Below are 25,076 nucleotides of genomic sequence, written 5' to 3' on the forward strand. Positions count from 1 at the left end.
TTTTTCCTTTTTTTTTTTTCTTTTCCAAACGACAGAGACAACTATATTATTGACACAAGATTATAGAAAAGTTATTACAAAACCAGCAACTACAAAAAGAAAGATATTTTCAAATACTTCTAAAGGAAAATGTATTGTGCAAAGGAAATTTCATGGCTTACGAATAAAGGAAATGGCCATTTCTTGACTCGCAAATTTTTATTCTTCAAGAGAAATTCCAACTCCAAATTCCAAACGCTTAAAAACATAGCATTATCCCCTGTTGGCAGCAGGGCTGAAACGCAAACCACACATAGTAACCCTAACTCAAATTTTTGAACCTGCTGGCAGAGATGGGAAAATGAAGCGCCTGTGGACTTTTTTTTTCTAAATAAACATCGGTGTGGTGGAAATGTACTCAAGTTCCCATTGGCTCTTAGAGCCAAAAAAATAGGAGTCAAAAATATTTTGCTTCACGAAGCTTCGTTTGTCCATCGCCACATGTGGGTATGTTGTCGGCAACATACGTCAAATGTATTTTCGTTTTACACGTGCACATACAAATCAAGACACCGTGGCATTAAGAGGTGCAGACGCAAAAACAATCGCTAGAAAAACAATTGCTATAATTTTTTTCTATTTTTACTGTAAGAACTAGTACTACACTTTTTTTTACTACTTTTACAATGATTATAAGCATTATTACACACACACACACACATATATATGAGATTATACATTCTATTGTTGTATAATACATGTACATTATGTGATAATTCTATAGATTTAAATATTCATACTATATATCGTTTTATATAATGTTTCATATACATTATAAGCATGATGTCTGTTACTTCATCCACACATAGTTTTTGTGCAATTTCAAGCACAATTTCCGCAACTTTGCTAAGTACTTGTGCAACTTCAACTAGTACTATTCTTACATGTGCAATTGCATTTGCCGCTACCTTTCATACAATTCATGTACAAGTGTGCTACAACTACTGTAACACACTCTTGAAAAAAGTTGGGTCAGGACCGACCCAATATTTGCTGGCCATTCTTTTCGGTTGTTTTCTGCAGAACGATAGTGGAAAAACAAGCCTAAAAGTTGGCTCGAATTGAGCCAAATATTAGGTGGCTCCCGTTTCGACTCATCATTGGCTTATTTTTAAGCCAACAGGTTTTCAGAGCGGAGAGTATTCCTACTAGAGAGGAAGCCTCCCCAAAGGGGCGGCGTCCCTGACTTGTCGTCGGCGTGAGGCAGCTGCGGGGCGAGCGCACGTTTCAATGGAGAATGTGAGAATGCCTGAATGTGAGAATGTGGGCGGGGCCTATGAACACACACACACACACACACACACACACACTCACACATTCCTGCTGAGGGAGTCAGCTGGCTCACAAGCACAGGATTGTGCCAACCCACACCACGTCCTCATTAGACAAGTATGTTCACAGCCCCCCCGCCCACACCCCTTTACTACTACCAGTCAATGGCAAAAGACATTAGCGCACGTTTAAAACCGACCCATAAAACACAGGCAAAGCAGTATAAACCAGCAGTTCCAAAAAAATCAAGACATCCGATTGAAGGTTTTCAAATTGAGAGCAAATCAAATGGGGCATCAGGCCGTGTCACACTTAATTGTGCCACAGTGACCCCTTGGCAAAACATCAAACGCCTTTATAGTAATCGGCCATACAATAAGTTTTATACAACTGCGCATTGTCGATTTGCCATGAAAATGTTCTAGCGTATGAGACAGAAATCAAATAGATGTCACACAATCTATCTTTTGGAGGTTCTCAATAAAATCCGCCTTGCGTTACCGCTAGAAATGCAGTTAGAAAGTTGAATTGACGTCAACAATTTTCTTGAATGCTTTTTAATGCTGTAACAAGAACGGTACATTATTCTTTTCAAATTGAGAGTAAATGAATGGGAACATAAAGCAACTTATTGCTCAATTGTGCCATAGTGGCTACAAATGTTGCTCCAAAGTTGAATGAATGAATGATTTTCAACACTGCGATAGAAACTGCAGATTCGTCTTTTCAAATTGAGGGCAAATGAACTGGAACACGAAGCGACTTGCTGCTAAATTTTCCCATTGTGGCTTTTTGGTCAAACATTGTATGCCTTTATACTATGAAGTTCTACATTAAGTTTTACACAACTGCACATTTCCGGTTTAGCATATATTCTGGCATAATATGTGCCATAATACATGGCAGGGGCACATGCTTGATTTTTTGGGGAGAATCACCACACTAGATGATCCCGTATGACGATGACATTTTGCAGCCTCGCAAATTTGCTTGAAAAAAATCAGCGCCGCCGTTTAGTTTGCGGATGGCATTCCAGCGCGAGGCGTGCGAGCGGCGCCTCGCCTGTCAATCATTTCAAAAACGACTTTATTGATTCCATTTGAAACACTTTTTTAGCAGCTCGGCAGATCGGATCCACGCGGCAACAAAGGGGCTGATATACGATTGGACGAAAAAAAAAATAGGGAAAGAGGGGTCAAATATAAGAAATGATGTCAACATGTTAGCGTTTGAGAGCAATGGCGATCCTGCAGGAGGAGGAGGAGGACCAGGAGGCTATTTTTAGACGCTGTTGCCATGTGCCCGCAACGCCACTGGCAGAGGCAACGCGCGCGCACGGACGAAACGTGAGGTCAACGAGTTGCTGTGCGCCCGTCGGCCTCATGAACATCAAACGGGAGCACAACATACCAACGTACTCGCCACCTTTCCCCGACAAAGTCATTCCAACGTACTTGCAAGTACCTTCAAAAACACTTGTAGGCCAAATGCGAAAAACGCTTGGTTGTTTTTTTTAAACCCATAATTCCACAGTATATTGATTCGTGCATGTGCGTAACCCGTAGCATTATCTCGAAAAAAAAAACACATCATAAAATCAGAAAGACTTATGTAGGCGTTCTCTAATGAATTTTTTTTTTCTGCATTTTGCCTGAAGGTACATTCAAAAGTAAGTCATTTGAACATATTTGCAAGTACATTCAAATGAACACGTTGGCTCGATGCAAAAAGTATTGCGTTTTTTCCCATTGTTACGGCGCTCCTGAAGTGCAAATAACGCAAACAAAAAACTAAGCAAACAAAAACACCTTATAAGAGAAAAGCGCACAAGAAAAAAGAAGCACACAAGAAAAACTTTGGGTTGCACACAGTAAAAACATGCACAAAAATAATCAAGCAAGAGAAAGAGCACACAAGAAAAAAAGAAGGGAAAATACAAAAAATGAGAATGCAAGACAAAAGCACAACAGAAAAAGAAGAAAAAATAAGCACAAAAGAAAAAAGAAGCACGCAAGAAAAAAAGAATCAAACAAGAAAAACAAGCACACAAAAAGCACGAAAGAAAGAAGCAAACAAGAAAAAAGAGCATGCAAAAAAGCACAAAAGAAAATGGATGGAAAAAATAAAAAATGCCAAAGTACGTTCAAAAATATTTGCAGTCATTCGAACGTACTTGCAAGCACATTCGAATGTCAATGTATGCAAAATGCTAAAAACATTTTCCCCATAGTTCTTAATACCAAAATATACCATACTATTAAAAAACATAATTACATTTTGAAAATATTTAGCGTAAAACATGACTACGCATATGTGCAATGTGTGAAATACGATCACGGGCTATCACGACGACATAAATCCAAAAAACACCATAGCTAGCATCGTCTCCGCCGACTAAGGCAAACCAGCGCAAGCGTTAGCAAGAAGCTAATCGTTCTACGAATGGTTCCATACACAAAAGTAAGACAAAGTTTTTCGAACAGGATTGACTTTATTTCCTAGGAAACTTGAATCATTAAAAGACCCGACGTCGCTGCTGCGGATAAAACTATAAAAAATGTAACAGGAAGTGATTCAACAACTCCAAACTCGTCTAAAAACTATTCTCTAACTCTGAACATTTGCACTTTTTTTGTTTTGTTTTAATTCACTTTTCATACCAAAACAAAATATCGGAATAGTAAAATCTTGGAATCAAGCAAGATTTTGTGCTGGAAGAGGAGACGATCTAACAATTGCTCCAAAACACATACAGGATGAGAACATGCGTGATACTTGGCTAGCTAGCCCATTGCTAATCACGCTAACCAGAGCCTGTCATCGGCTTTCTCTTCCTCAGAAAACTACTACCGCCAAAGTTAGTCTTGTTAAATCCACCTTCAAACGATTGTCCAACCTTGCTTGGTTTTGTTTACATTAGCGTAGCGCTTAGCTTGTGAAATCTTCACTCGACTATTTGAGAGCGTTTGCGTTTCATCGGGTTTGCTCAACTGGTAACGCGAGAAGACCAACGCTAGCTAATCACAAACGCGCTGCGGCTGAGTACCTTAATATTAGTCTCCAAAGCCGAGGGAGCTAAAGTTAGCATGTAGGCTAATATGTTTTAAGGGAACGCTCAAGTCCATTCAACTTCATTTATATAGCGCCTGCTTTGTCAACGGCTGCCAACGTCCGAGAACTCTCGACTAACTTAAAAAAAAAAAAAAAAAAAAAAACGTCCAAGTGACATGCTAGCTTCCAGTGAGCATGGTTAGCCCTGGCTAAAGCTGCGGCACATGCTAGCTTCCAAGTAGGAGCTAAATGCGCAGAGTGAGCCTAGTTAGCCTTGGCGCATGGCAGCTTCATGAAAGCAGCTAAATGCGCAGAGTGAGCATGGTTAGCTTTGGCTAAAGCTTTGGCAAATGCTAGCTTCCAGTAGCAGCTAAATGCGCTAGGTGAGCATGGTTAGCCTTTGTTAAAATGTGGCACATGCTAGCTTCCAGATAGGAGCTAAATGAGGCAACGTTAGCCTTGCCAACCTTGGCTAAAGCTTTGGCATGCACTTGATAAGAACTAATGTCAGCTGGTCCCAAAAAAAGATTCATTAAAAAAAATGTATGCACTACTTTGTCATTCAGCTAGCATGCTAATGCTAACACTTATACACGGAGACAAGGGGACGAGTGCAAGGTGCTAGTCTGGGGTTCCGCTTAAGGAGGAGTCCAAACGGTGGCCAAAATGAGCAAATGAAGACAAATAAGAAAAAAATAATCAAAAATACTAAAGAGATGCTAATTCACGTCCGCGGCTAGCCTGCGCAAATACAAAACGTGAAACGGACTCATTTTTAAAGCGTCCTTCAAGCAGAGAACTTTGGCAAAAAAACACAGAAACTTTCTGCAGTTGGCGTGGCCCTAACCGCGGAAACCAGCCCGAGGTCACGTGACCATCCGGATCGCTCGTTTGATCCGTCAGGAATCTGAACGGACCGCCGCTAGCGCACTTTGGCACGCACGCAGCAAAAAGCGACCAATGGCAATGCCCAACTTGGAAGAAAGGCACCGCCCCCGATTAAAAACGAATTACGATCTACACACAGTGTTTATAAAACGGAATGATAATAATACGAACGAAAATAATAATTATAATAATGATAACTACAAGGAGATTTAAAAAAAAAAAAAAGGGGAGACCAGTCTCATCCAATCAGACGAAGGCTCCGGGAAGGCGTGGCTACGCGCGAGCCTCGTCGCCGTCCACGTCTCGGCCGTCGCCGCCGCTTCCGTCTGCAGAAAGCCGGCCAATGAGAGCACACGACAGTGAGGGGAGGGGGCGGGCGCACGGCGGGGAACGACCAACGAGGTCGAGCGTCGACGTAGGAACGTAAATGAACAACATTGAGTGAGTGAAAATTGAAAAAAAAAAAAAAAAAAGCTTGGAATTCAAATTTGAGTTAAAAATGAACTATTTAAGGATTGACGTCAAAGCGTATATGAATACAAATCAAATATAACAAATGAAATGCATAGAAATAAAGGTAAAAAAATCTTCGAACAAAAGCGAGCAGAGGAAGGGGCGGGGCATCGCATGAATGACCAATGAGCGTAAAGGAGAGCCAACGCGAAGAGAGCGAGGCGAGGAGAGGCGAGGAGAGGAGAGCGTTTGCGTTCACCTGCGGCGCTAGCAGTAGTTGTCAATGGCGTCAAAGAAAGAGAAGCTCAAGTCTGGAGGAGAAAGCGGGGCCGGAAACGAGAAAGGGGACAACGGGACGGCAGAGAGCCCGCGGCGGCGTTAGTGCGGCGAGGGGGCGGGGCCCCCGACCCCCGGCGGCGGCGGCGGCGGCGGCGGCGGCGGCAGCGGCGGGCGGACTCACCCGGCCCGGCCGAGGCGGCGTTCCTGTCGTTGAGCAGTTTGGTCTGACTGTTGGGAAGGATCTTGATCTCCGGCGGCTCCGGGCTGGGCCCGCCCCCGACGCTCCGCGAGGCCATCAGCGCGTTCAGGTACTGCAGCCGGGTCACCTGCGCCCGTCCGCCAGCCCGCCAATCAGAAGGAGCACTGACGCGCCGGCAGAGGTGCGCCCGCCTACCCGGATGAGCTGCAGGTCGCTGAGCGCCCGGACGGTGTAGTCGGGGCAGTAGCCGGACGGGCTGGCGGCCTCCGACGGATCTCGGGGCGACTGGCGCTGCGTGGACGCCGGCGAATCGTGCGCTAGCAAAGGCGGCCCCAGACGCGCGGCGTCACCTCGCGAAGCCCGAAGCAAAACATCCGGTCCGATCCTTTCTTGCTCATCCGCGAATCCCGCTCAAAACAAATGCAGTCGATTTGGGTCGCGGCTAACGCTTCATTTTAACAATCGATTCATCAAGAAATCTGGCTCGAAATAAATCAAATCCAATTGGGTTGCGGCTAACCGTCATTTTGACCGTCCATTTCGAAATAAAATAAAAAAAATAAAGTCAAATCGAAATCGATAAATAAAATGACGATTGACGACAATGAGCAAGCAAGTCGTGACTGATTTGGTGTTGTTGTAGTTCCGATCCTGACCTGAAGATGGCAGCGTGAGCGCAGATACGCCGTAATAGGTGAAGGCTCCGTTGTCGAACTTGAGGCCTTCTTTGCCGATCTCCACCTCCACACGACCCTGGTGGCGAATTCAAACGTACTTCTTTTTAGTATTTACATTTTACTTGAGATGCTTTCGGCGAGAAGCCTTTGAGCGCCTGAAAATCATTTCAAAGGGAATCGATGTCTTTTTAAAAAAAAATGCAATCTCCCCAACCGCCAACCTGCAGCAGCAGTATGAAGTAGTCGACGGGATGGTTGCGCGTGTAGAGATAGTGGGCGGGGCTGAGGCGGTTGGCGGGGTCGAAGTGCACCTCCTGGTTGACGCTGGGGTGGCGCAGCAGGTGGAAGAGGATCTTTTCCGACACGCGCGCCGGACTGAAATGCTCCACCTCTGCGCCGCGCCCAAGACAAGACGCGTCACCGGACCGGACGCGAGCGGCAGACGCGAGCGCCCGGCGCGGCGCCGCACGCACCTCTGGAGAGGAAGCGGTGAGTGGCCAGCAGCAGCTGCGGCGACGTCCTGATCTTGGCCTCCCCTTCGGGCGTCTTGAAGAGCGAGAAGTGTTCGGGGGTGGCGCGGGGCTCCAGGGCCATCTCCAGGGGCGCCACGGGGCGCTTCACTTTACGCTCCACTGCGTGCAAACAAACAAAACACTTTTACGGACCCTGTGTTTTTATCTTACCCAAAAATACATTTCAATGAACCCCACATATAATAAAATCCTACACCTGGGATTGTTGTATTTTTTTTTTTTTACAGAACCGTATTTTGATTTTACCCCCCGAAATAATTTTCGATGAAACCGTCTGTAAAATATCATTCTAGAGCAACTACTTTTCATATATATATATACAAAACCCCAAAGTCAGCGCAAGCTCGGCGAGAACCCACGGTAGCCGTCGGACTCGTCCAGGATCTCGGACTTGATGATCTCCTCGATGACGTCCTCCAGGGTGACCAATCCCAGCACCTCGTAGAAGGGGTCGCCCTCGCCCTCGTTGTTCACCTTCTGCACGATGGCCATGTGAGAGTTGCCTGAAAGCGGCAAGCTGGCGTTAGCGAGCTTGCCGGCGCGCGGGCCGGCTCTCCGACTGACCTTTCTTGAACTCCTCCAGCATGGCGTCCAGCTTGGTGTCGTTGAAGACAAAGTGCAGCGGGTGGTTGTAGAACTTGGTGATGGTGGTCATGGGCGTGCAGTCGTCCGGGTCCACCAGCGCCAGGTCCTTCACGTACAGGATCTCCACGATGTTGGACCTGAATGCGCGCAGGACGAGAAAACGAGAAACGTGAGCGAGAGCGGATTGATCTTCGATCTGACTTATTTTATGGAATGCTTGGACTTGAGGTGAAAAACATTTGAGCAAATGAGTCCGACGTAAATTGTCACTCTGTGATAATGTGGATTCAACTTATTCACATACATGTATTAACTCCTTCCTTGAATTTGAAGCTTATTGAGCACTGTAGTAATTACGTGCGACCACGTGATGGCACTGTTGCTCTCGATAGCTACCAAAGATGTGATCGGCCTTTTCCTATAATGCTTGGCACTGACAGAGTTCACACAAAATGCATACTTATAAATAAAACAATAATAAAAGCCGAGGCCTGGGCAATATGGCGAATCAATTCACATTTTTCGGTGCAAAATTTCAGTTAACATTAATACAACATTCTGCAGAAGTTGTGAACGACAAACAACAACATTTGCATTTATGATAGAAAACCATAGGTGGCTAACGTTGAAGTTTTCCAAAAACGGGGATGAACCTGGAATCAAATCACGGTTATTTATTTATAAAGTTTGAAACAACAACTTCAAATGTATTATTCTTTTTCAAATACTGTCTAAAATAGTACATCAACTCGTTTGCGGGCCAGAACCGGCCCACGGAACGTATGTTTGACATGTTCGGCGTTGGGAGTTTTGGCGCCCACCTCTCCTCCTCGTAGATGGGCACCCGAGTGTAGCCGCTCTGCATGATGTCCGACATGGTGGAGAAGTCCAGCAGGGTGGAGCTGGGCAGCATGAAGCAATCCTTGAGCGGCGTCAAGATGTCCTCCACCGTCTTGCTGCGAAGCGTCCCGCGGCTGAACTCTTCCTTCACAAACTCGCTGCCGCGCGACACACAAGTATTGGATTTCATTTCTCAAAAAGACAAGATTTCTTTTTTCTTAAGTCATGACAAAATTCAATAAAATGGAAAGAAAAAAAACAACGATTTTTGGCTCTTTGGCTCCATAACAATCTTATGGCTCTTTCTGTTTTGCACACCTCTGCCACAGGGGGCAGTAGAATACAGCTATAAGGAAAGAACAGTCCTTGAGGAATAATTTTGGAAAAAAAATAATCTGTGGCGCTAGTTGCTGTACTTCTATATATATAGATGTGCCGGGAGAGGGATAGAGCGTGGGCGGCCACGGTACCTGTAGGGGTCGTTGACGCTGGTGCGGATCATCTCCATGGCCCGCTCGCGCACGCAGCAGGTGCTGACGTCGCGTCTGAGCGCCAGGTCCAGGATCAGGCCCAGCGGGCAGGAGAGCGGGCAGGTGAGCAGCATGCAGAGCTGGGCCAGCCAGGCCAGGCCCGGGGCCATCTGGAAGCCGTAGCCCGAGCAGAGCACGTGCGGCAGCAGCTCCGCCAGCAGGAAGAGCGCCGCGGCCGCCGCGAAGGCCGCCGCCGCCACCGAGCCCAAAGCCCGGAACAGCAGCGCCGCCACCGCCGAGTGGCCCAGGACGCACAGGAAGAGCAGCGAGCATGCCTGCGGGAATCCAAACATTAACTGGCCCATAATTCAGTAGCGATATCGCCAAAGGGCCGGAGCCGATCCGATTCGGCGATTAATCGACAACTAAGCGATTGTCAAATTATTCCGCAGCAACTTTTAAGTGGAGGAAGTTGTCAATATGACTCGGAGGAGTGAATATACAAAAGAGTCCAAAACTTTGTTTTTCAACTGCAAACCTATTCACAAAATAACAAAGGCAGTACGCGTGTGTTACGTTTGTTTATCTAGATGACTAAGAGGTGCCTGTTCTAAAAGAATGGTACTTTTCATGTACACAATAAATGTAAATATGCAGTCAACACAAACCTTTGTCAAGCAGGATAAAATGAATACACTATTGTAAAAATGGCAGAAAAACAAGACGTCAAACATTTGCTCTGGATTTAGGGGTGGCCAGCGGCGGCCACCACGTAGCTCCGCCCCTGAAAACCGTCGCCCATCAGCGACGGACTGACGGAGCGTCCGCCTGCGGTTATGAAGTGAAAGCTTCTTTACCAGAAAGTTTCCTCTCCTCCTGACTGGCTCCAGACGCTTGGCGGCGCGCTTCTCCTCCTCGGAACCGCAGCTGTGCAGCACGTAAAGCTCGACCGGGTCGAGCCACAGCAGGCTGAGGTGGACCGTCCTCAGCAGCCCGCAGGCGAGCACCAGCAGGGGCACCAGCACCGCCAGGCCCCACGCCGGGATGTGTTCCGCGGGCGGGGGCTCGTCCGAGGCCACGCGCAGCCTGTCCTCACCCGCCGAAGTCCACTTGCCCCCGCTTTTCACGCACACGTGATGGAGGTCGCGCTCCTCGCCGCCGCCGCCGCCCCCCGACCGGACCTCCACCGTCAGCAGCCCGCTGGAGTCCTCCTCCTCCTCCGCCGCCGCCGCGAAGGGCTCCGTCACCCGGAAGGCCGCCCGCCGCCGTCGGTCCTCGTCCCCGCACGGGTCCTCGGGCGAAGCCCCGGCGGCGAAGGCCAGCCACGGCCAGGTCCGGTTCCTCAGCGCGGTGCCGAAGAGCCGCAGCTTGAACGAGGCTCCCCGAGGCGCCGAGATGATCCCCCCCTTCATGCACACGCGGCCCGCGGGGTCCTCCGGGCGCAGGCGCACGACGGGCGGCGCCGCCTGGCCGCACAAGCCCAACCGGATCCCGCACGACAACAATAGCATCAACGGTATCATCAACAGCAAGCGGAGACCTGCCAAGCTGGCCACCATATTGGAATTGCTCGGCCTGGCTCCGGGGAGGGTCATGTGACTGTGTTCTTGCGACAGGCCCCGCCCACTCGCAGCCTCGCCGCCTTCAAATCGTGGGACAAACTGCGACTGGATGTGTTGACATGTCAACGCACAAATAACTCCGCTCGGGTAACGAACATTTCAGCAAACGCACGTTCGACACACTTCGAACACGCAATGAATCATACTCGAGCTGAGAAATTTCGACCAAATTTATTCAAATAATGTTCATTTGTGGGCACGATACGTTTGACTTTCATTTTTAAGGTACGTAAAAAGAAGCATCGCTTTCATGTATGTTGGGACTTATGTTCAATTGACTTGCAACAAAAACAACTAAACTCAATATCTAACTCTAATCAACGAGTAGTAGACGCGACCAAGCGATTAAAATTTCAAATTTCCTGACGGCCAACGCAGCACAAGCGAACGATCATGGCGCTCGTGAAACTCCGCGACGGGGCGTCCATGTTGGCTCTAAAAAATGGGCTGGCCCGACGAGCGGAGGACAATTGGGCGCTGGGATGTTTGTTTACGTCTGCAAAGGCGCGAGCCACATTCAAATCGTGGGAAAACTCAAGACGGGGTGTTGAAAACAAACTAAAAAGGCAACTTAACGCGAACAACTAAAATGTTAGTTCAAACATACATGCATAACACAATTTAATTTAATAGATATGATCAACCGCATATGACTTATTTTCAAAAAAGATTTGATATCGTGTTTTTCATCTCTTTATGCATCATAGCATGGACAACTTAAATTTGAATAATTGCTTCTTCTTCTTCTTCTTCTAAAAAAATAAGATTTAATTCATCTGGTAATATTTTCATTGCAGCTGAGTTACAAGGTTGCCGGATGAGCTTCTGTTTGATAAATCGGGATGAATGAACTTAAAACAGATTGTGTAGAGAAATAGAAGTCAGCTTTATTCATGAACTCTTGACAGATTCTTCTGATGCCTTTTTATAAAACAGGACCGAGTATATTCACATTGCACACGCTCCTAGCTGTCAAACATTGCATAAGACACATTAAATATTCACCGGCAGAGTCAAACGTGTTAATGAGTGCCTTGCGAAAAAAAGACCTTTGCATCCAACGTTGACTTGACTGCATCGTGCCATACACAAGCTACATCAGTATTATTGTGGATTTGTCAATATTGCGAGAACGTGATGCAAAGAGGAGGATGCTGATGACAATGTAAAGCCGTTGGAGCATCGATTCCATATACAGTGGTACCTCTACTTACCAACGCCTCGTTACGAAAAATGTAGCTACCGAAACGCCTCGGCGGAAACATTTTGTCCCTAGTAGCGAGAGAAAATACAAGATACGAAAGGTGACATTGGAGCCATATGAGACACCAGCGAATGTAATATGTTATCACAATCGTATATGTTGCACTTTGTGATGCATTTTTAGCGTTTATCAATATGCCGGCTTGCCCACAAACAAAACAATAGATTTTTGCATCCATGTTTACTGGTCTTCCACTTTTCATCGTTATTCGTTTCATCCACACTTCTTACCTACAATTTATACCGTAGAACTAAAAAAATATATAACACTGACATTAGCTACGGCTAACATTGCAAATATTCACCTAAAAAAATATATGTAACGTACGACCTTGGGCTGTCGCGTCTGACGTTCCTGTTAGCATGTCGTTAACCCTTTAGCAATGACGTCACACAGGAAGCACTTCGCATGACCCCCAATTAAACTTACGTTCAAAATATTACAAAAAAATACTATTGTTGCTTCTGTGGACTTGCAAAGGATTCCTTAATCACTGAAAATGTCAAAAGGCAAAAATGTACAAATTAATCTTCCTAAAAAGGTCTCTCTCTCTCTCTCTCTGCACTTATCAACACACAAGCACCATTTCAAGGCAAACAAGTGAACTGCATTCATTTTGTCAACTGCTACCTTTAATATGACTCATCTAAAGGGCTTAGAAGCATTTTGTATGATTCTTTACATTATTTTGATTTTTATGCACTAATGTAATTCCAATATGCACTTGTTACAGCCTGTGCTGCATTTTTATACATAAAAAATATTAATTTGAAGGGTTTAGGAGCCTTTTGGGGGGCTTGGAATGGATTTGGCTATTTACATGTAAATAGCGACTCTACTTATGAAAGATTCACGTTAGGAAATGACTTCATTTGGTAAGTAGAAGGACCACTGTACTTGATGTCCAGCTGAAGGCCCATCGTCCCGGTGGGCAAAAAGTGTCAAACACAGTAGGAACAACGACATAGCCGCCAAAACGTGCACGGGGAAACAAGGATCAAGCGGGAAGTGGAATATTTGCAAGGAGGCGTAGGCGAGCGAGCAAAACGGCGGTGGAAAGATCAACTTTGGTCGTCAAAATGTTACAGAGGATGAGTAGGAAGTGAGAGGTCAAAGCTTGTGCGGTTTATTGCTGAGGGAACATCCCATAATAGTCGCAAATCAAGGTCGATTCTATGCAGTGAACCCCCGCTATAGCCGTCATTTCAACATTTTTTGTGGTGTACCAGGGCTGTCCAAACTACAGCCAGGGGGCCATTTGGGGTCCGCCATCCACATTTTTGCAGGCCGCGGTATAGTCTGGAAAAAAAACATTTTGAAATGATTTCGAAAAAAATAACAAAATTGTTTCATTGTAGACGTTGTCGTCTGGTGAAGTACCACATTTTGCCACAAGATGTCAGGAAGCACCGAGCACTACTTCAAGACAAACAGTGGAATTTACAAGAAGAAGCAGCTCACATTGCAGCAGCTAGGATGGATGTATTCCCAACAATAAACAGGGGTTCACTGTATAGTGAGAAATAAATGTTTTTGTATGCATACATACATATATATTAGAGTATCATCTGTTCAAGTATTTACACCAAAAAATAATTACACACACAAGATCATCAGGAAGCTCATTTTCTTCAGTGCAAACTAAACAAGAATAAATAGAAGATGCTAACGTCCCCTAGAGTTATATTTTTTTACATTTCACAGTAGTAAACGCGCACAGGACCGCCGGTCCCACACGGACCCCAGATAACCTGCATGCGGTCCGGTTCTGACGCTCGCACTAAAAGGCTACGAGTGCTTTCCGGGTCCCGCCCAAGAAAAGCAAGCAAAAACGTAGCAAAGGATACCTCGCGCTACAAAACGGTACAAGAAACAATATTGTGCTTTCGTTGTTGTGAGACGTTCGAGTGCCATTGGAAAAACAACATTCCCACCAACGGATTAAACCTGCTACACGCTCCGGATCAGGATGCTATCGATTCCCACAGTGCCAAATGTAGCGTTCTAGGAAATCAGAGGTGTCCAAACTACGGGCTGAATGTCCACTCTTAAACAATGAAAAATTATGCAAAATATGTATGAGTTAATAAGTAGAACCTTAAAAAATGAATAAATAAATAACATGGCCCTTTCGTCTTTCTATTTTTCTGTATGCAGCCCTCAAAAAGTCTGGATACTCCTGTTTTAAGTAAAACACCAAAAAAAGTAGCATAGGATAGCACTTTACGTTTGTGAGGCGTAAAGCTTATGCTAGAGCTAGCTTACGCTAAAGCTAGCCGGAGTATTCTTTACACTTGAATGAATAATTGTCCCTGTCAAATAAAATAGTTTCATAAATAAGACTATAAGACAGAGTTAGCATCTGATAGCTGCTACAACTTTGCGTTATCGCTACTTGAGTGCATGTGTGAGAACGAAGCCGCCTTGTTGGCAGCCTAGCTTAGCATTCAGGCTAAGGCTTCAGACGGCATGCGAGGGAATGTTTGACCGTGAGCCTTTGTGCGTAAAAATGCTGAATTTTTAACATCTACAGTTAATAAATAGACAGAAAACGTGTCAAAGGACACAGACACCGGTTAAACATGAATGACATAAGCTTAGCATGCTAACTAGACCAGCGAGTTGCCTTTTGGTCGATCCGAGAGTAAGATTCAGATTTCCAGACAATTTACAGTCTTTAATGTAGCTAATGTGCTAAAAATCTTTCTGAGATTTAGGCGGGGAAAAAAAGTGATTAGAACCCTGAATGTCAGCACTGTTAGGCAGGCATGCAAACCACTAGTCCGCCGTCCAGCCCAGGGGTCCCCAACATTTTCCTCACCACGTTCACCATCGGTCAACGCTTGAGATTTTTTACTGTGGACCGGCAGACCCTGCTCTCAAGTGAAGCCGCACCGTCCTTCCTCACTACAAAATGCAATATCAACAGTGGCCAGAGGTAGCGCCAAAAATCAAAGCTCAAGACAAACAAAGCACAGACGAATGACCCGTTAAAGGTTAAACTAAGTCCGTTCAAAAACATCATTATTTCGGGTGCGGCCCGGTTGATCCACGGACCGGTACCAGGCCGCCGACCGACCGTTGGGCACCGCTGGTCCAGCCCGCTAAAATTAACATGAAAGCAAAATTCCCTTTCAGTGACTGGGCACAACAGCGTTAGCTATACTACGCTAGCTGCTGCACACATTTAAAGGCCCGCGAAACATGACGCTAATCGGTCGTCTAACGAAATCCCTTTTGTCCCAAAAATTAAGTCAAACCGACATTTTGCCGAAATGCCATGACATCAGTTGTTCGGATAATCCTGACGGGGGCGCTAAAAACGCCAACAAGTTAGCAGCCTGTCCAACTACATGCCAAATATAAATACCGTAATTCCCCAAATATAAGACACACTTTTTTTCCGCAAAAACAAAGGACAAAAGTATGGGTGCGTCCTACAAACGGTACCGGAAAATTGTGATTTTTTTTTTTTTTTTTTTTTTTTACACCATCCAAGCTGCATTTTTATATCAGTTGTATTCTAAGAATAATTACCGTAACAGGAGGAACTGGAGGGCGGAAGTCGGTTAGCTGTTAGCAGCTAACAGCGGCTCGCGTTAGCTGAGGTAGTTTCGGTTCGAGAACGCGGAAAGATACTCAATTTGACTCGTTTATTAATTACGGTCGTTTGGCGTACACGGTACACACCATCATAAACTCGGCGAAACACGGATTGCGTTCAGGTATTTACGGTAAAATGAACTCAAGCCACCTCCGCTGGCGCTGCTTTCACTGCCCGCTCACAATCCGAAACACGCAACGCGCAACAAACACGTTTCTTACCGATATGAACGCAAGAAAATATGAAGAATTTTACCGGATAACATCGAAAATACCGGAATCGGACCCCAGTATTAAGGGCGTGTCCTATATTTGGGAAATTACGGTAAATCACCATCCTCACAGTCCAAAATAAATAAATAAATAAATATTCAATAAATAATAAAGAAGCAAAGAAAACACCTCGGTGATGACAAGGTATTGGCCAAAAACTGGTGCCTTGGACTTTTCAGTCGCAGTCATGGCTGTCCCATCCCGCGGTTTGAGTCCCCGCCTCGTATACACAAAAAGGTTTGGGATATTCCACGTGGACGATTTCCGTAACGCGATAAAGCCAAAGGGCGTCGTGCTTGTTTATTACCTCCGGGTAGACGGGGTACCCCGCTTCCGAGTTTTCACGCGCGCGGGAAAATACCGGACCGGGAGGGCGGTGCGAACGCGGGCCACGGTTGGCCTCCGTAACTCGGAAACGAGTACCTTCAACGCAGAAAAGCGCCATTGGTGAAAAGTCAGGCAAACAGGAAGCGGGGCGGGTCAAATGGTACTCTCGGTATTGGACCGCGGGTGCGCCGGGGGCTGGCCGGGCCGCCGGGGGTCCACGCAGTTGTGCTGCTCCCCCAGCAGCGTGGTGGTCTCTCCCGGGACGCACTCCACGTCCGCGGGCGGCGTGCTTTGGCGCGGGGCGGGCGCCTGAGCCGGGGCGGCGTTGCTCGGAAGCGGCGACTGGCTGGGGCGCCGCGAGAAGGGGCCGGCGCCGGAGGGCGGCGGGGCCGAGCGGCCGGGCGGCGGACGCTTGACGGGCGGCGTGGCGAGGGGAAGCGGCGTGGCGAGGGGAAGCGGCGTGGCGAGGGGAAGCGGCGTGGCGAGGGGAAGCGGCGTGGCGAGGGGAAGCGGCGTGGCGAGGGGAAGCGGCGGGCAGCCTCCCGGCGCCGCGTCCAGTTGCTGCTGGCTCCCCTCGGGGGACTGCGGCGTGCTGTCCAGACGCGACGCAAGCACGGCGTTCTGGTACTGCGCTCGCGTGATCTGGGGATCACAAAGGCGCGAGGGAGTTGGACGCGATATAAGCGCGTGTCTTTGACGTTTTAAGCGCGGCTGTGTTTGTCTTGGATGGCCCGCCACGTTACAAAGGGCACCTTCCCGTGATCTATGGCCGTCTTTGACGTAGGACGAGTTGCGAAGGGAGTTGCGTCGTGTCTTTGACGTTCAAAACAATGTCCCGCGTTTTCATTTACAGCTACGTCTGCCCTTGAAGTCCTGTGATCGATCTTTAATGACTTGCAAATGCAATCAATGACGTACAGAGAGTTGTCTATGTGCGTGTCTGTCATGTTTTAAGCACGCCAGTACATGTCTTTGATACTTGGTCACATTATTAAGGGATTTGAGCACCTTCATGGGATCTACGGCCGTCTCTGATTTTCAAAACCGTGTTTATATACACTTGTGTGTCTCTCCAAAATGTTACTTCTGTATGCGTGTCTTTGATGTTTGAAGGGAGTTGTGTCCATGCACTTGCATGCCTTTGCTGTGTAACACTATATATATATAATATTTCAATTCATGTTCCAAAACCATTTGTTGACATGTGCACCCGTGTCTTAGATGTAATACCTTGACAAATTGCAGGTCGCTGAGCGCTCGTACGCAGAAATCGGGAACATACTGAAAGGGAGTTCCCGGGATCTGACTGTTGCTGCCGCCCACCGAGCCGTTTTCCTGACCCGCGCCGGCTCCGCCTCCGCGCTCGCTACAGCTGATGGACGCCGAGCGGTTCAGGTTGCCGCCGTGCGACGGAGAACGGAACTCTGCGGTTGGACGGAAAAGAGGTTGCCAAAATGACGGGTGCGACGGCGTGTAGAGTCAACACACAAATGTGGCGTGGAGGTGAACAACAAACATGCCGCCGCGTGAGGCCCAGTGCATTGTTTGGCGCGGTGCTCTCATTGGCCGAGGTCTGTGATGTCATCCGTGATGTCAAGGATGGGGGGTGGAGTAAAGGGGTTACTTGACGGCAAGGTCATAGCCAAGGGGAGGGGGGATAGAGGTAAGAACACATGTTTAGCAAGTGGCTAGCTTAGCATCTGAGAGGCAAGTGAGTCTTTGTTGTCTTTGATTTTTGAAGCCGTGTTACAAAGAGAGGCACATCTACGTGTGTCTCGAGCGTATCCATATCTAGGACATCTCCACGCGGCTGTGTCTGTCTTTGATGATGACTCGGCCCTGAGAGCCCGTGTCTTTGATGCTCAGAGTTGCATTGAGAAGCAAGTCTTTCTGCGCCCGTGTCACTGATGTTAAATTCAATGTCATGTCGCAAATGGAGGTGTGCTGCCTGTGTTGATGTTTACAGAGTGTCTTTGATTTTTAGCTGTTATTGAGAGAAACTGATTGTCTTTGCGCCCGTGTGCACCCTGTTGATGTTTAAGAAATGCGTTTTGGGGGTAGGAGTGTGTCCGTGCTGATGTTTACAGTGTGTCTTTGATGCTTACCTATGTTATTGAGGGAAATTGTCTTTGGGCTCGTGTCTGCTTAGTTGATGTTTGAAAGAGGTTTGAGGAAGGTGTGTGTCTGCTAGAATGTTGTCTGTGTGTCTTTGATGCTTAGCCAAGTCATTGAGGGGATTTTATTGTCTTTGCGCCTGCGCCCACCTTATTGACCTTTAAATGATGCGTTTGTGTGTCTGCGGTGATGTTTACAGTGCGTCTTTGATGTTTAGCAATATTATTGAGGAGAGTTGTTTGTCTTTGCGCCTGTGTCCCCCTTGTTGACAGATGTGTTTGAGGGAGGTGTATCTGTTTGAAAGATTTGTTCACATTTTGTCCCCCTGCCGTGTTCTAACAGCAGAGAAGAGTTCCAATTGCGTGGTCCTGTGTGCGTCTTTGATGTAAATTGCTTCGTTGTGAGCATGAGCATTCCTTGGCCAGAATTAAGCTGGAATGTTGAGCTCATTTAGGACGGAGGCGGGGCGATTAATCACCACGGAAACAGATGCTGCTGCTGGAAGCCGCTGAGTCGTTAATGCTGTTTTTTTGTTTTTTTTTACTCCCTGCTGCCCTCTCATGGACGACCAAAAAACGGCTCTTCAATGTCACCATTGAGGTCAAATGCTAACGGCTAGCGCTTGCTGGAGAAAAGCTGAGGGGACGACAATGACGACGGCGATGATGATGACCCCCTAATGACCCTCCAATGTTTACCTGGGAATCGAGAGAACACGGAAAACCTCTTAAGGGAGAGGCGTCTCGGAGGGGGGGACGCCACCGACGGGGACAGGGGGGGGGTCACGGCTGGGGGGGAGGTAGGGTGGGGGGCGGGGGGGAAGGAGAGAGAAAGATAGACAGGATTTATTTTCTCCTCCGGCCTCACGAGACACTTGATTAGGTACAGCAGCTCCTCACAAGCCCCGCCTTCTCAAAGCACTTTTCACAAGCCCCGCCTTCTTTAAAGCACCTTTTCAACTGTCGCCACTATTTTCGGAGGCGGATTAAGACGGCCTCTCTTGTTGATATTGGAAGTGTCGGGTGAGCGCACACACACACTCTCACACACACGCACGCACGCTCGCAGACAGACGGCATCACGTTACATCATCACAGAAGACGCCGAGCTTTCAAAAAACATGAGTCAACAAAAACGGAAGCTTCGAACGCTGCCACTTGGTGGACAGATGAAGAAAAATTCTTGATTAAAAATAAAAAATCTTGACTGCGACTCACAGCAACAAGCACAGGTTGTGGAATTTGAACAACCGCATTGATTTTCCTGAACAAATGCTCACAAACAATGCAAATGACCATAGTTAGCTTAAACAGATAGCATCGGTGTGGCGACATGAGAACACGTGGGAAGAACCCCAAAATTTTAACAAAAATGGGGACCGACACCATAAGGAAATTCACATGCATATATTCTTTGTCCTCTGCAAAAAAAGGATTCTTACTAAGCAGCTGTAACTGTCTCTATGTAGATTCTCGTTTGCCATACTGCCTCCAAGTGGCCAAAATGTGGAGGGCAAATTTCCCCATTAAAAATGTCTCACAATTTTTTTGTTGGCGGATTAATGATATCTTGAAACAGAATGTGTGTGTGTGTGTGTGTGTGTTTGCGCGCTCACCCAGCGAGGGTGCACTGAGCGCCATGACGCCATAGTAGGAGAAGGGGCCCGTCTCAAACTTCATGTTCTCGTTTCCCGCCTCCACCTCCACTCGACCCTGAAACGCACAAATGTAATGAAGCTGACGGCATCTGCGGCTGCGTGTGTGTCTTCTCCTGTGACACACACACACACACTATGAATATTGTAGCAGAACCTGTGGTGTGTCCTTACTCAAAGTCAACCTGAGCCTCTTGAATGTCTATTTTGTTGTTGTTGTTGTTGTTGTCAAGCCCATTCAAGTGGGCTTAGTTCCGATTATTGTTGTTATTAAGGACATGAACATCCACAAAACATTTTTCCCGATCCATTTACCCTAGCGGAAACTGTGCCATTGCTGTTCCAATACTTTTGAAAGGAACTGTACAGATATACATGCAAATAGGTTCACTTTAAGGTCAGCATCCAACGCTGAATGTTATTGCTAAATAAACCAATGTTCTCTTCTGACATTAGCGCTAAACTTCGCAGCAGCATTAGCTTCCAGAGTTATTCACTCCCATTTGAATTTTCTTCTTGCTAAATTCTGAAATTTGAAATGAGTAATATTTATACAGCGTTTTCTAAACCGACTTAGCTTAGGTTTGGGTTGCAACCGGTTCAAATTCAGCTTGCAAAGTTAGCATTGACCTCCAATGCTAGTATTGCATTAGCATCCAGGGATAACTTTTAATGTTGGCTAAAGAAAAACATTAGGGACAAAGTTAGCACCAGCATTAGCTTCCAATGTTACCGCTCACGCCGACTGCAATATTAGCATCCGATTTTGAAGTTTCATATGAAAACCCTAACTTCCGAAGTTAGCTTTCAATCTTTCAACGTTAGCGCTATCAAGGCGAGCGAGCGACGACAGCTGGAAGGTTAGCTCGCAGAGCTAGCTTGTAATATTGTTTTTACGCACCTGAAGAATAAGCACAAAGTAGTCGACGGGCTTGCCGCGCTGGTACAGGAAGTGCTGCGGCGCGTGCTTGTCGTTGTCGTCGAACTTCAAGTCCTGAATGACGTCGGGATGCCTCAGGATCCTCAGCAGGACCTTGTCGGTCACGTGGAAGCCGCCGAACAGGCTCACCTCTAAGACGCGTGACAGAAAAACACCTCGTTACTCATGCGTCCATTTTGTGGTGGCAAAATGGAAAATGAGCTGAAAGTTATTATAGTTCACGTTATTATTATGGTTAGCTAGCAAGCGACGGAGGCCGAAATGAGCGGAGGCCCGAAATTTGCCGCCTAAACGGGCTGCCGGAGGAGCCGGAACAGGAAATCCTCATAGTTATGGAGCAGATGGCGTGAAAGGGCGCCGTCCGGACGCGCTGAAAAACGACAGCGGCGGCCGAAATGAATCCCGGCCACCTCAACGGGCCGCTGGGAAAGAAAACCTGGATGAGATCTAAATATCGCGACGCATTTTTTTGCGCCGTGGGCGTGTGAGGAAAAACCGATACAGGAAGCGGGCAACGGACGTCGACAAAGTTATGTTGTGCGCCGAAACGACGCCTGAGGGAAATCAATACGAATTTGCCGCCTAAACGGGTTGCCGGAACAGCGAAACAGGAAGAGGTGTGTGTCAATACGGAAATAGGTTTTACCGCGGCGGCCGCGCGCAGAAATACTGCCGTTAAATAAAAACCAGCTAAAGTTCCGAAGAATGAAGGCTAAAAGTTTGCCGCCTAAACGGGTTGCTGTCACGGTGAAACGGGAAGAGATGGAAATACGGGAAGCGCCCACCCGTCGCCAGGAAGCGATGCGCGGCCAGCATGAGCTGCGGCGAGATCTTGGCCTTGGCCTCGCCGTCGTGCTTGAACGCCGAGAAGTCCCGTTTGTTCTTGTTGGCGTCCACTCGCTTCTTGTTGCGGTTGTCGGCTGCGCGGGGACAAAACGGGGAAGGGCGTGAGGTGGCGGCCCGTCACGGCACCCGCTCTAACTTGAGGAAATCTCATCAAACGCCGGCCGCTAATCCCGCCGCCAATCTGGCCACCGGGCAAAGCCGCTTTGGGCTGCTAAATTTGCCCGGCCGGCGGGAAGTCTACTCAACTGTAAAGGTCCGACTCGTCCAGGATCTCCGACTTGATGATCTCCTCGATGACGTCCTCCAGGGTGACCAATCCCAGCACCTCGTAGAAGGGGTCGCCCTCGCCCTCGTTGTTCACCTTCTGCACGATGGCCAGGTGGGATTTACCTGAGGGGAAGACGGCTCCGCTCAAATCGGCGCCACGGGACGCCGGGGGGGGGGCGACGGGGACGCCTCCGCAGACTGGCGCGCTCGACGGCCGCTCGCCGCGCTCTATCGACTGCGACAGGAAGGCCCCGGGCGACGCGACTTCCCGTGCGGAGGTCGGGCCGAGGGTCGAAACGCACGTGCGCCGCCGCGGTAACGCGCTCGTACAAAACAGCGATTTGTCACGGAAAGGCGCCACGCAAACAAACGCGGTCACGGGAAAAGACGCGCAAACACGCAACAACAAATCAGCACGTACAAAAGTCACACAAACAAAAACACGCACGACAGCGCGTGCTGACACAAACACAGTCACAAACACCCATAACACATGCAAAAGTCACATAAAAACAACAAAAATCAGTACCCACACAAAATCAATACACACTCATACGGACTCACAAAAAATTACACAACATACAAAAACACATTCCAACAGTCTCACACAGTCACAAACAGCCAAAAGCACCCAAAAGCAGTCCCACAACCACGCACGTACAAAAGCAGTAAGTTGCACCAACTTAAGTCACACAAACAAAACACCCCGAATCAGTACACACACAAACAGTCACACCCAACCACACGCTGACCCAGTCACGCAAACACAACCCCACAGTCTCACACAACGCACACGCACACCTTTCTTGAACTGGTCCAGCATGGTGTCCAGCTTGGTGTCGTGGAAGACAAAGTGGACGGGGTGGTTGTAGAACTTGGTGACGGTGCGCAGCGTGGTGCAGTCGTCGGGGTCCACGAAGGCCAGGTCCTTCACGTACAGGATGTCCACGATGTTGCAGCGCTCGCCGTCGTGCACCGGGATGCGCGTGTAGCCGCTCTCCATGATCTCCGACATGGTGTCGAAGTCCAGCACCGCGTCCGCCTGGCCCCCGCGCGCGCCGCCCACCAAACAGAAAGAGAGAGACGCCCGGGGTGAGGAGGCGCCCGGGCCCTCCGCTCGGCGTCCCAGCGCCGGACGCGATACCGACAGAGACGGAGGCGAAAAACAAAGACGGAGCCGAAAAAAAGGAGGAGGGTGCGGACCGGCCCCGCCCGCACCTGTATCATGAAGCAGTCGGCCAGCGGCGTCATGACGTCCTGCACGGTCTTGGTGCGCAGCTCCAGCGCCCCCTGGATCATGTCCAGCTCGTCCTTGTCCAGGTCGTTGTAGGGCTGGGTGAGGCGCAGCATCTCCAGCAGCTTCTCGCGGTTGTACACCGTCCCGATCTCCTGGCCCAGCAGCACGTCCAGCAGCTTGCTGACGGGGAAGCTGAGCGGGAAGGTGAGCAGCATGAAGAACTTGGTGAGCCCGATGGTGCTGGCGCCCACCGCCAGGCCGTGGCGCGAGCACAGCGCCTGCGGCACGATCTCGCCGAAGATGACGATGCCCACGGTGGAGGCGGCCACGGCGCCCAGGCCCGAGCCGATCAGGTCGTCCAGCAGGATGGTCAGCGTGGTGTTGACCAGGACGTTGCCCAGCAGCAGCGAGCACAGCAGGTAGTTGCCCTTGCGGCGGATGGGCTCGATGCGCCGGGCGTGCCGCTTCTCCTTGTCCGTGCCGCAGCTCTGCACGATGCGCAGCTCCATGGGGTCCAGCGCCATCAGGCCCAGGTTCAGCCCGCTGAACATGCCCGACAGCGCCAGCAGGCAGGAGGTCAGCGACACCTGCGGCCACACGCCGGGGTCACGTCACGCGCCACAAGTTTTTTGTCAACGCTGGGCCCGGACGCTTTGCACTCCGGTCTTTATTTTTCGGGATGCATCGCGCGACCTTCTGATAATATTACGCTTGTTTGCCAACGCTGGGATTTTGGCCCGTTTCGCCGCCAAATACTCTGCCTCCGTTTTACCTCTCAAAACGGACAGCCGACAACACGCCGGGCTCGGTTCTGCTTATTTCGCTACGCGTTTGCCAACTCTGGGATTTTGGCCCGTCGTCCAAAACGCGCAAAACGTCTTTACATCGAGGCCGATCGGCGTCCGTCACCGACCTGCAGCCAGAGCGGGAGCAGCGACTTCTTCTCCTCGACGACCAGCAGGCGCCCGTCGCGGTCGCCGAGCGGCATCCAGCGTCCTCCGCCGCCGCCATGGTCCCAGTCGTCGACGCGCGTGCACAGCGCGTACTCGCTGCTCGGCTCGCTCTTGCGCAGCGGCTTGACGTGCACGCGCAGCAGCCCCGAGGTGCCCCGGCCGCTGACGTTCATGAAGGTCCCGACCGCGATGTCCTTGGTGAAGTCGGAGCAGGTGGCGGCGGTGCCGGTCCCGGTCCCGGTCCCGGTCCCGGTTCCGGGCGCCGAGTCCAGCTCGCTGAAGCGGATGAGCGCCCAGGCGGCCGGGTGCAGGCGGAGTCCGTAGAAGCGCAAGTGCACGGAGCTGTCCTCGGTCACCTGCAGGACGCCGTCGTCACCGGTCCCGGCCGGCTTGTCGCTCGTCTCCAGCCGCATCCCGATCACCTGCGTGGGGCCGCCGCCGCCGCCGCCGTCGCCGGGGCCTCCGCCCGCGGCCGCGGCCGCGGCCGCGGCCGCCGCCTCCGAGCGAGCTCCGTCGGCGCTGCACAGGAAGAGCAGGACGGCGACGATGTAACCCTGCTGCCCGCTCCATTCTCTCGCCATGTTTGTTGGGACTGGTGCCGGACGCGGGTGACGTCACGCACGCCGCGCGCGGACACGCCCCCGACGCCTCCCCGCCCCTCCTCTCCCAGGTGATCGACAGCACCCGCG

General features: G+C 49.2%; 2 protein-coding genes and 1 long non-coding RNA gene across 7 annotated transcripts; 1 reads left to right on the forward strand and 2 right to left on the reverse strand.

Moving 5' to 3' along the window:
* Positions 1 to 10,884, reverse strand: cnnm3 (cyclin and CBS domain divalent metal cation transport mediator 3). Of its 3 annotated transcripts, XM_088435610.1 has the most exons (12): positions 10,144 to 10,884; positions 9,287 to 9,621; positions 8,798 to 8,974; positions 7,956 to 8,113; positions 7,751 to 7,894; positions 7,332 to 7,490; positions 7,080 to 7,249; positions 6,838 to 6,934; positions 6,377 to 6,498; positions 6,164 to 6,308; positions 5,963 to 6,014; positions 1 to 5,576 (listed from the first exon to the last, which is right to left on the reverse strand). In XM_088435610.1, exons 1-11 carry the CDS (start codon positions 10,879 to 10,881, stop codon positions 5,971 to 5,973), a joined length of 2,289 nt encoding a protein of 762 aa, XP_088291736.1. In that variant the 5' UTR covers positions 10,882 to 10,884; the 3' UTR covers positions 1 to 5,576; positions 5,963 to 5,970. The 3 variants fall into 3 exon arrangements, with proteins under 3 accessions (XP_088291736.1, XP_088291737.1, XP_088291735.1); XM_088435611.1 differs by having other exon boundaries at positions 1 to 6,052; positions 6,172 to 6,308; XM_088435609.1 differs by lacking the exon at positions 5,963 to 6,014.
* LOC148412199 (uncharacterized) lies at positions 10,021 to 13,686 on the forward strand. 2 transcript variants are annotated; one of them, XR_015868026.1, is made up of 2 exons: positions 10,021 to 10,995; positions 13,531 to 13,686. It is a non-coding gene; the product is annotated as an uncharacterized LOC148412199 (long non-coding RNA). The 2 variants fall into 2 exon arrangements; XR_015868025.1 differs by having other exon boundaries at positions 10,986 to 11,133.
* On the reverse strand, positions 11,771 to 25,023 carry cnnm4a (cyclin and CBS domain divalent metal cation transport mediator 4a). Of its 2 annotated transcripts, XM_088435607.1 has the most exons (10): positions 24,348 to 25,023; positions 23,416 to 24,021; positions 22,999 to 23,239; positions 22,177 to 22,320; positions 21,870 to 22,004; positions 21,046 to 21,215; positions 20,106 to 20,202; positions 19,189 to 19,278; positions 17,606 to 17,799; positions 11,771 to 17,017 (listed from the first exon to the last, which is right to left on the reverse strand). In XM_088435607.1, exons 1-10 carry the CDS (start codon positions 24,966 to 24,968, stop codon positions 16,529 to 16,531), a joined length of 2,787 nt encoding a protein of 928 aa, XP_088291733.1. In that variant the 5' UTR covers positions 24,969 to 25,023; the 3' UTR covers positions 11,771 to 16,528. The 2 variants fall into 2 exon arrangements, with proteins under 2 accessions (XP_088291733.1, XP_088291734.1); XM_088435608.1 differs by lacking the exon at positions 19,189 to 19,278.
* Positions 25,024 to 25,076: the final 53 nt, after the last annotated feature.

Source organism: Hippichthys cyanospilos, chromosome 15, assembly GCF_059441005.1.
Source record: "Hippichthys cyanospilos isolate Australia breed blue-spotted pipefish chromosome 15, RoL_Hcya_1.0, whole genome shotgun sequence".
Taxonomy (NCBI): domain Eukaryota; kingdom Metazoa; phylum Chordata; class Actinopteri; order Syngnathiformes; family Syngnathidae; genus Hippichthys; species Hippichthys cyanospilos.

Excerpts from the sequence above, each read along its gene's own strand:
- cnnm3 (XM_088435611.1), bottom strand. The coding sequence starts at position 10,881 with ATGACCCTCCCCGGAGCCAGGCCGAGCAATTCCAATATGGTGGCCAGC. Across the intron at positions 8,114-8,797 it reads CCCATCTACGAGGAGGAGAG|GTCCAACATCGTGGAGATCC; the intron begins GTGGGCGCCAAA and ends GCGCGCATTCAG. Across the intron at positions 7,250-7,331 it reads TCACCGCTTCCTCTCCAGAG|AGGTGGAGCATTTCAGTCCG; the intron begins GTGCGTGCGGCG and ends GGCGCGGCGCAG.
- cnnm4a (XM_088435607.1), bottom strand. The coding sequence starts at position 24,968 with ATGGCGAGAGAATGGAGCGGGCAGCAGGGTTACATCGTCGCCGTCCTG. Across the intron at positions 24,022-24,347 it reads TGCTCCCGCTCTGGCTGCAG|GTGTCGCTGACCTCCTGCCT; the intron begins GTCGGTGACGGA and ends GTGTGGCCGCAG. Across the intron at positions 17,800-19,188 it reads CGTGTTCTCTCGATTCCCAG|AGTTCCGTTCTCCGTCGCAC; the intron begins GTAAACATTGGA and ends GTCCAACCGCAG.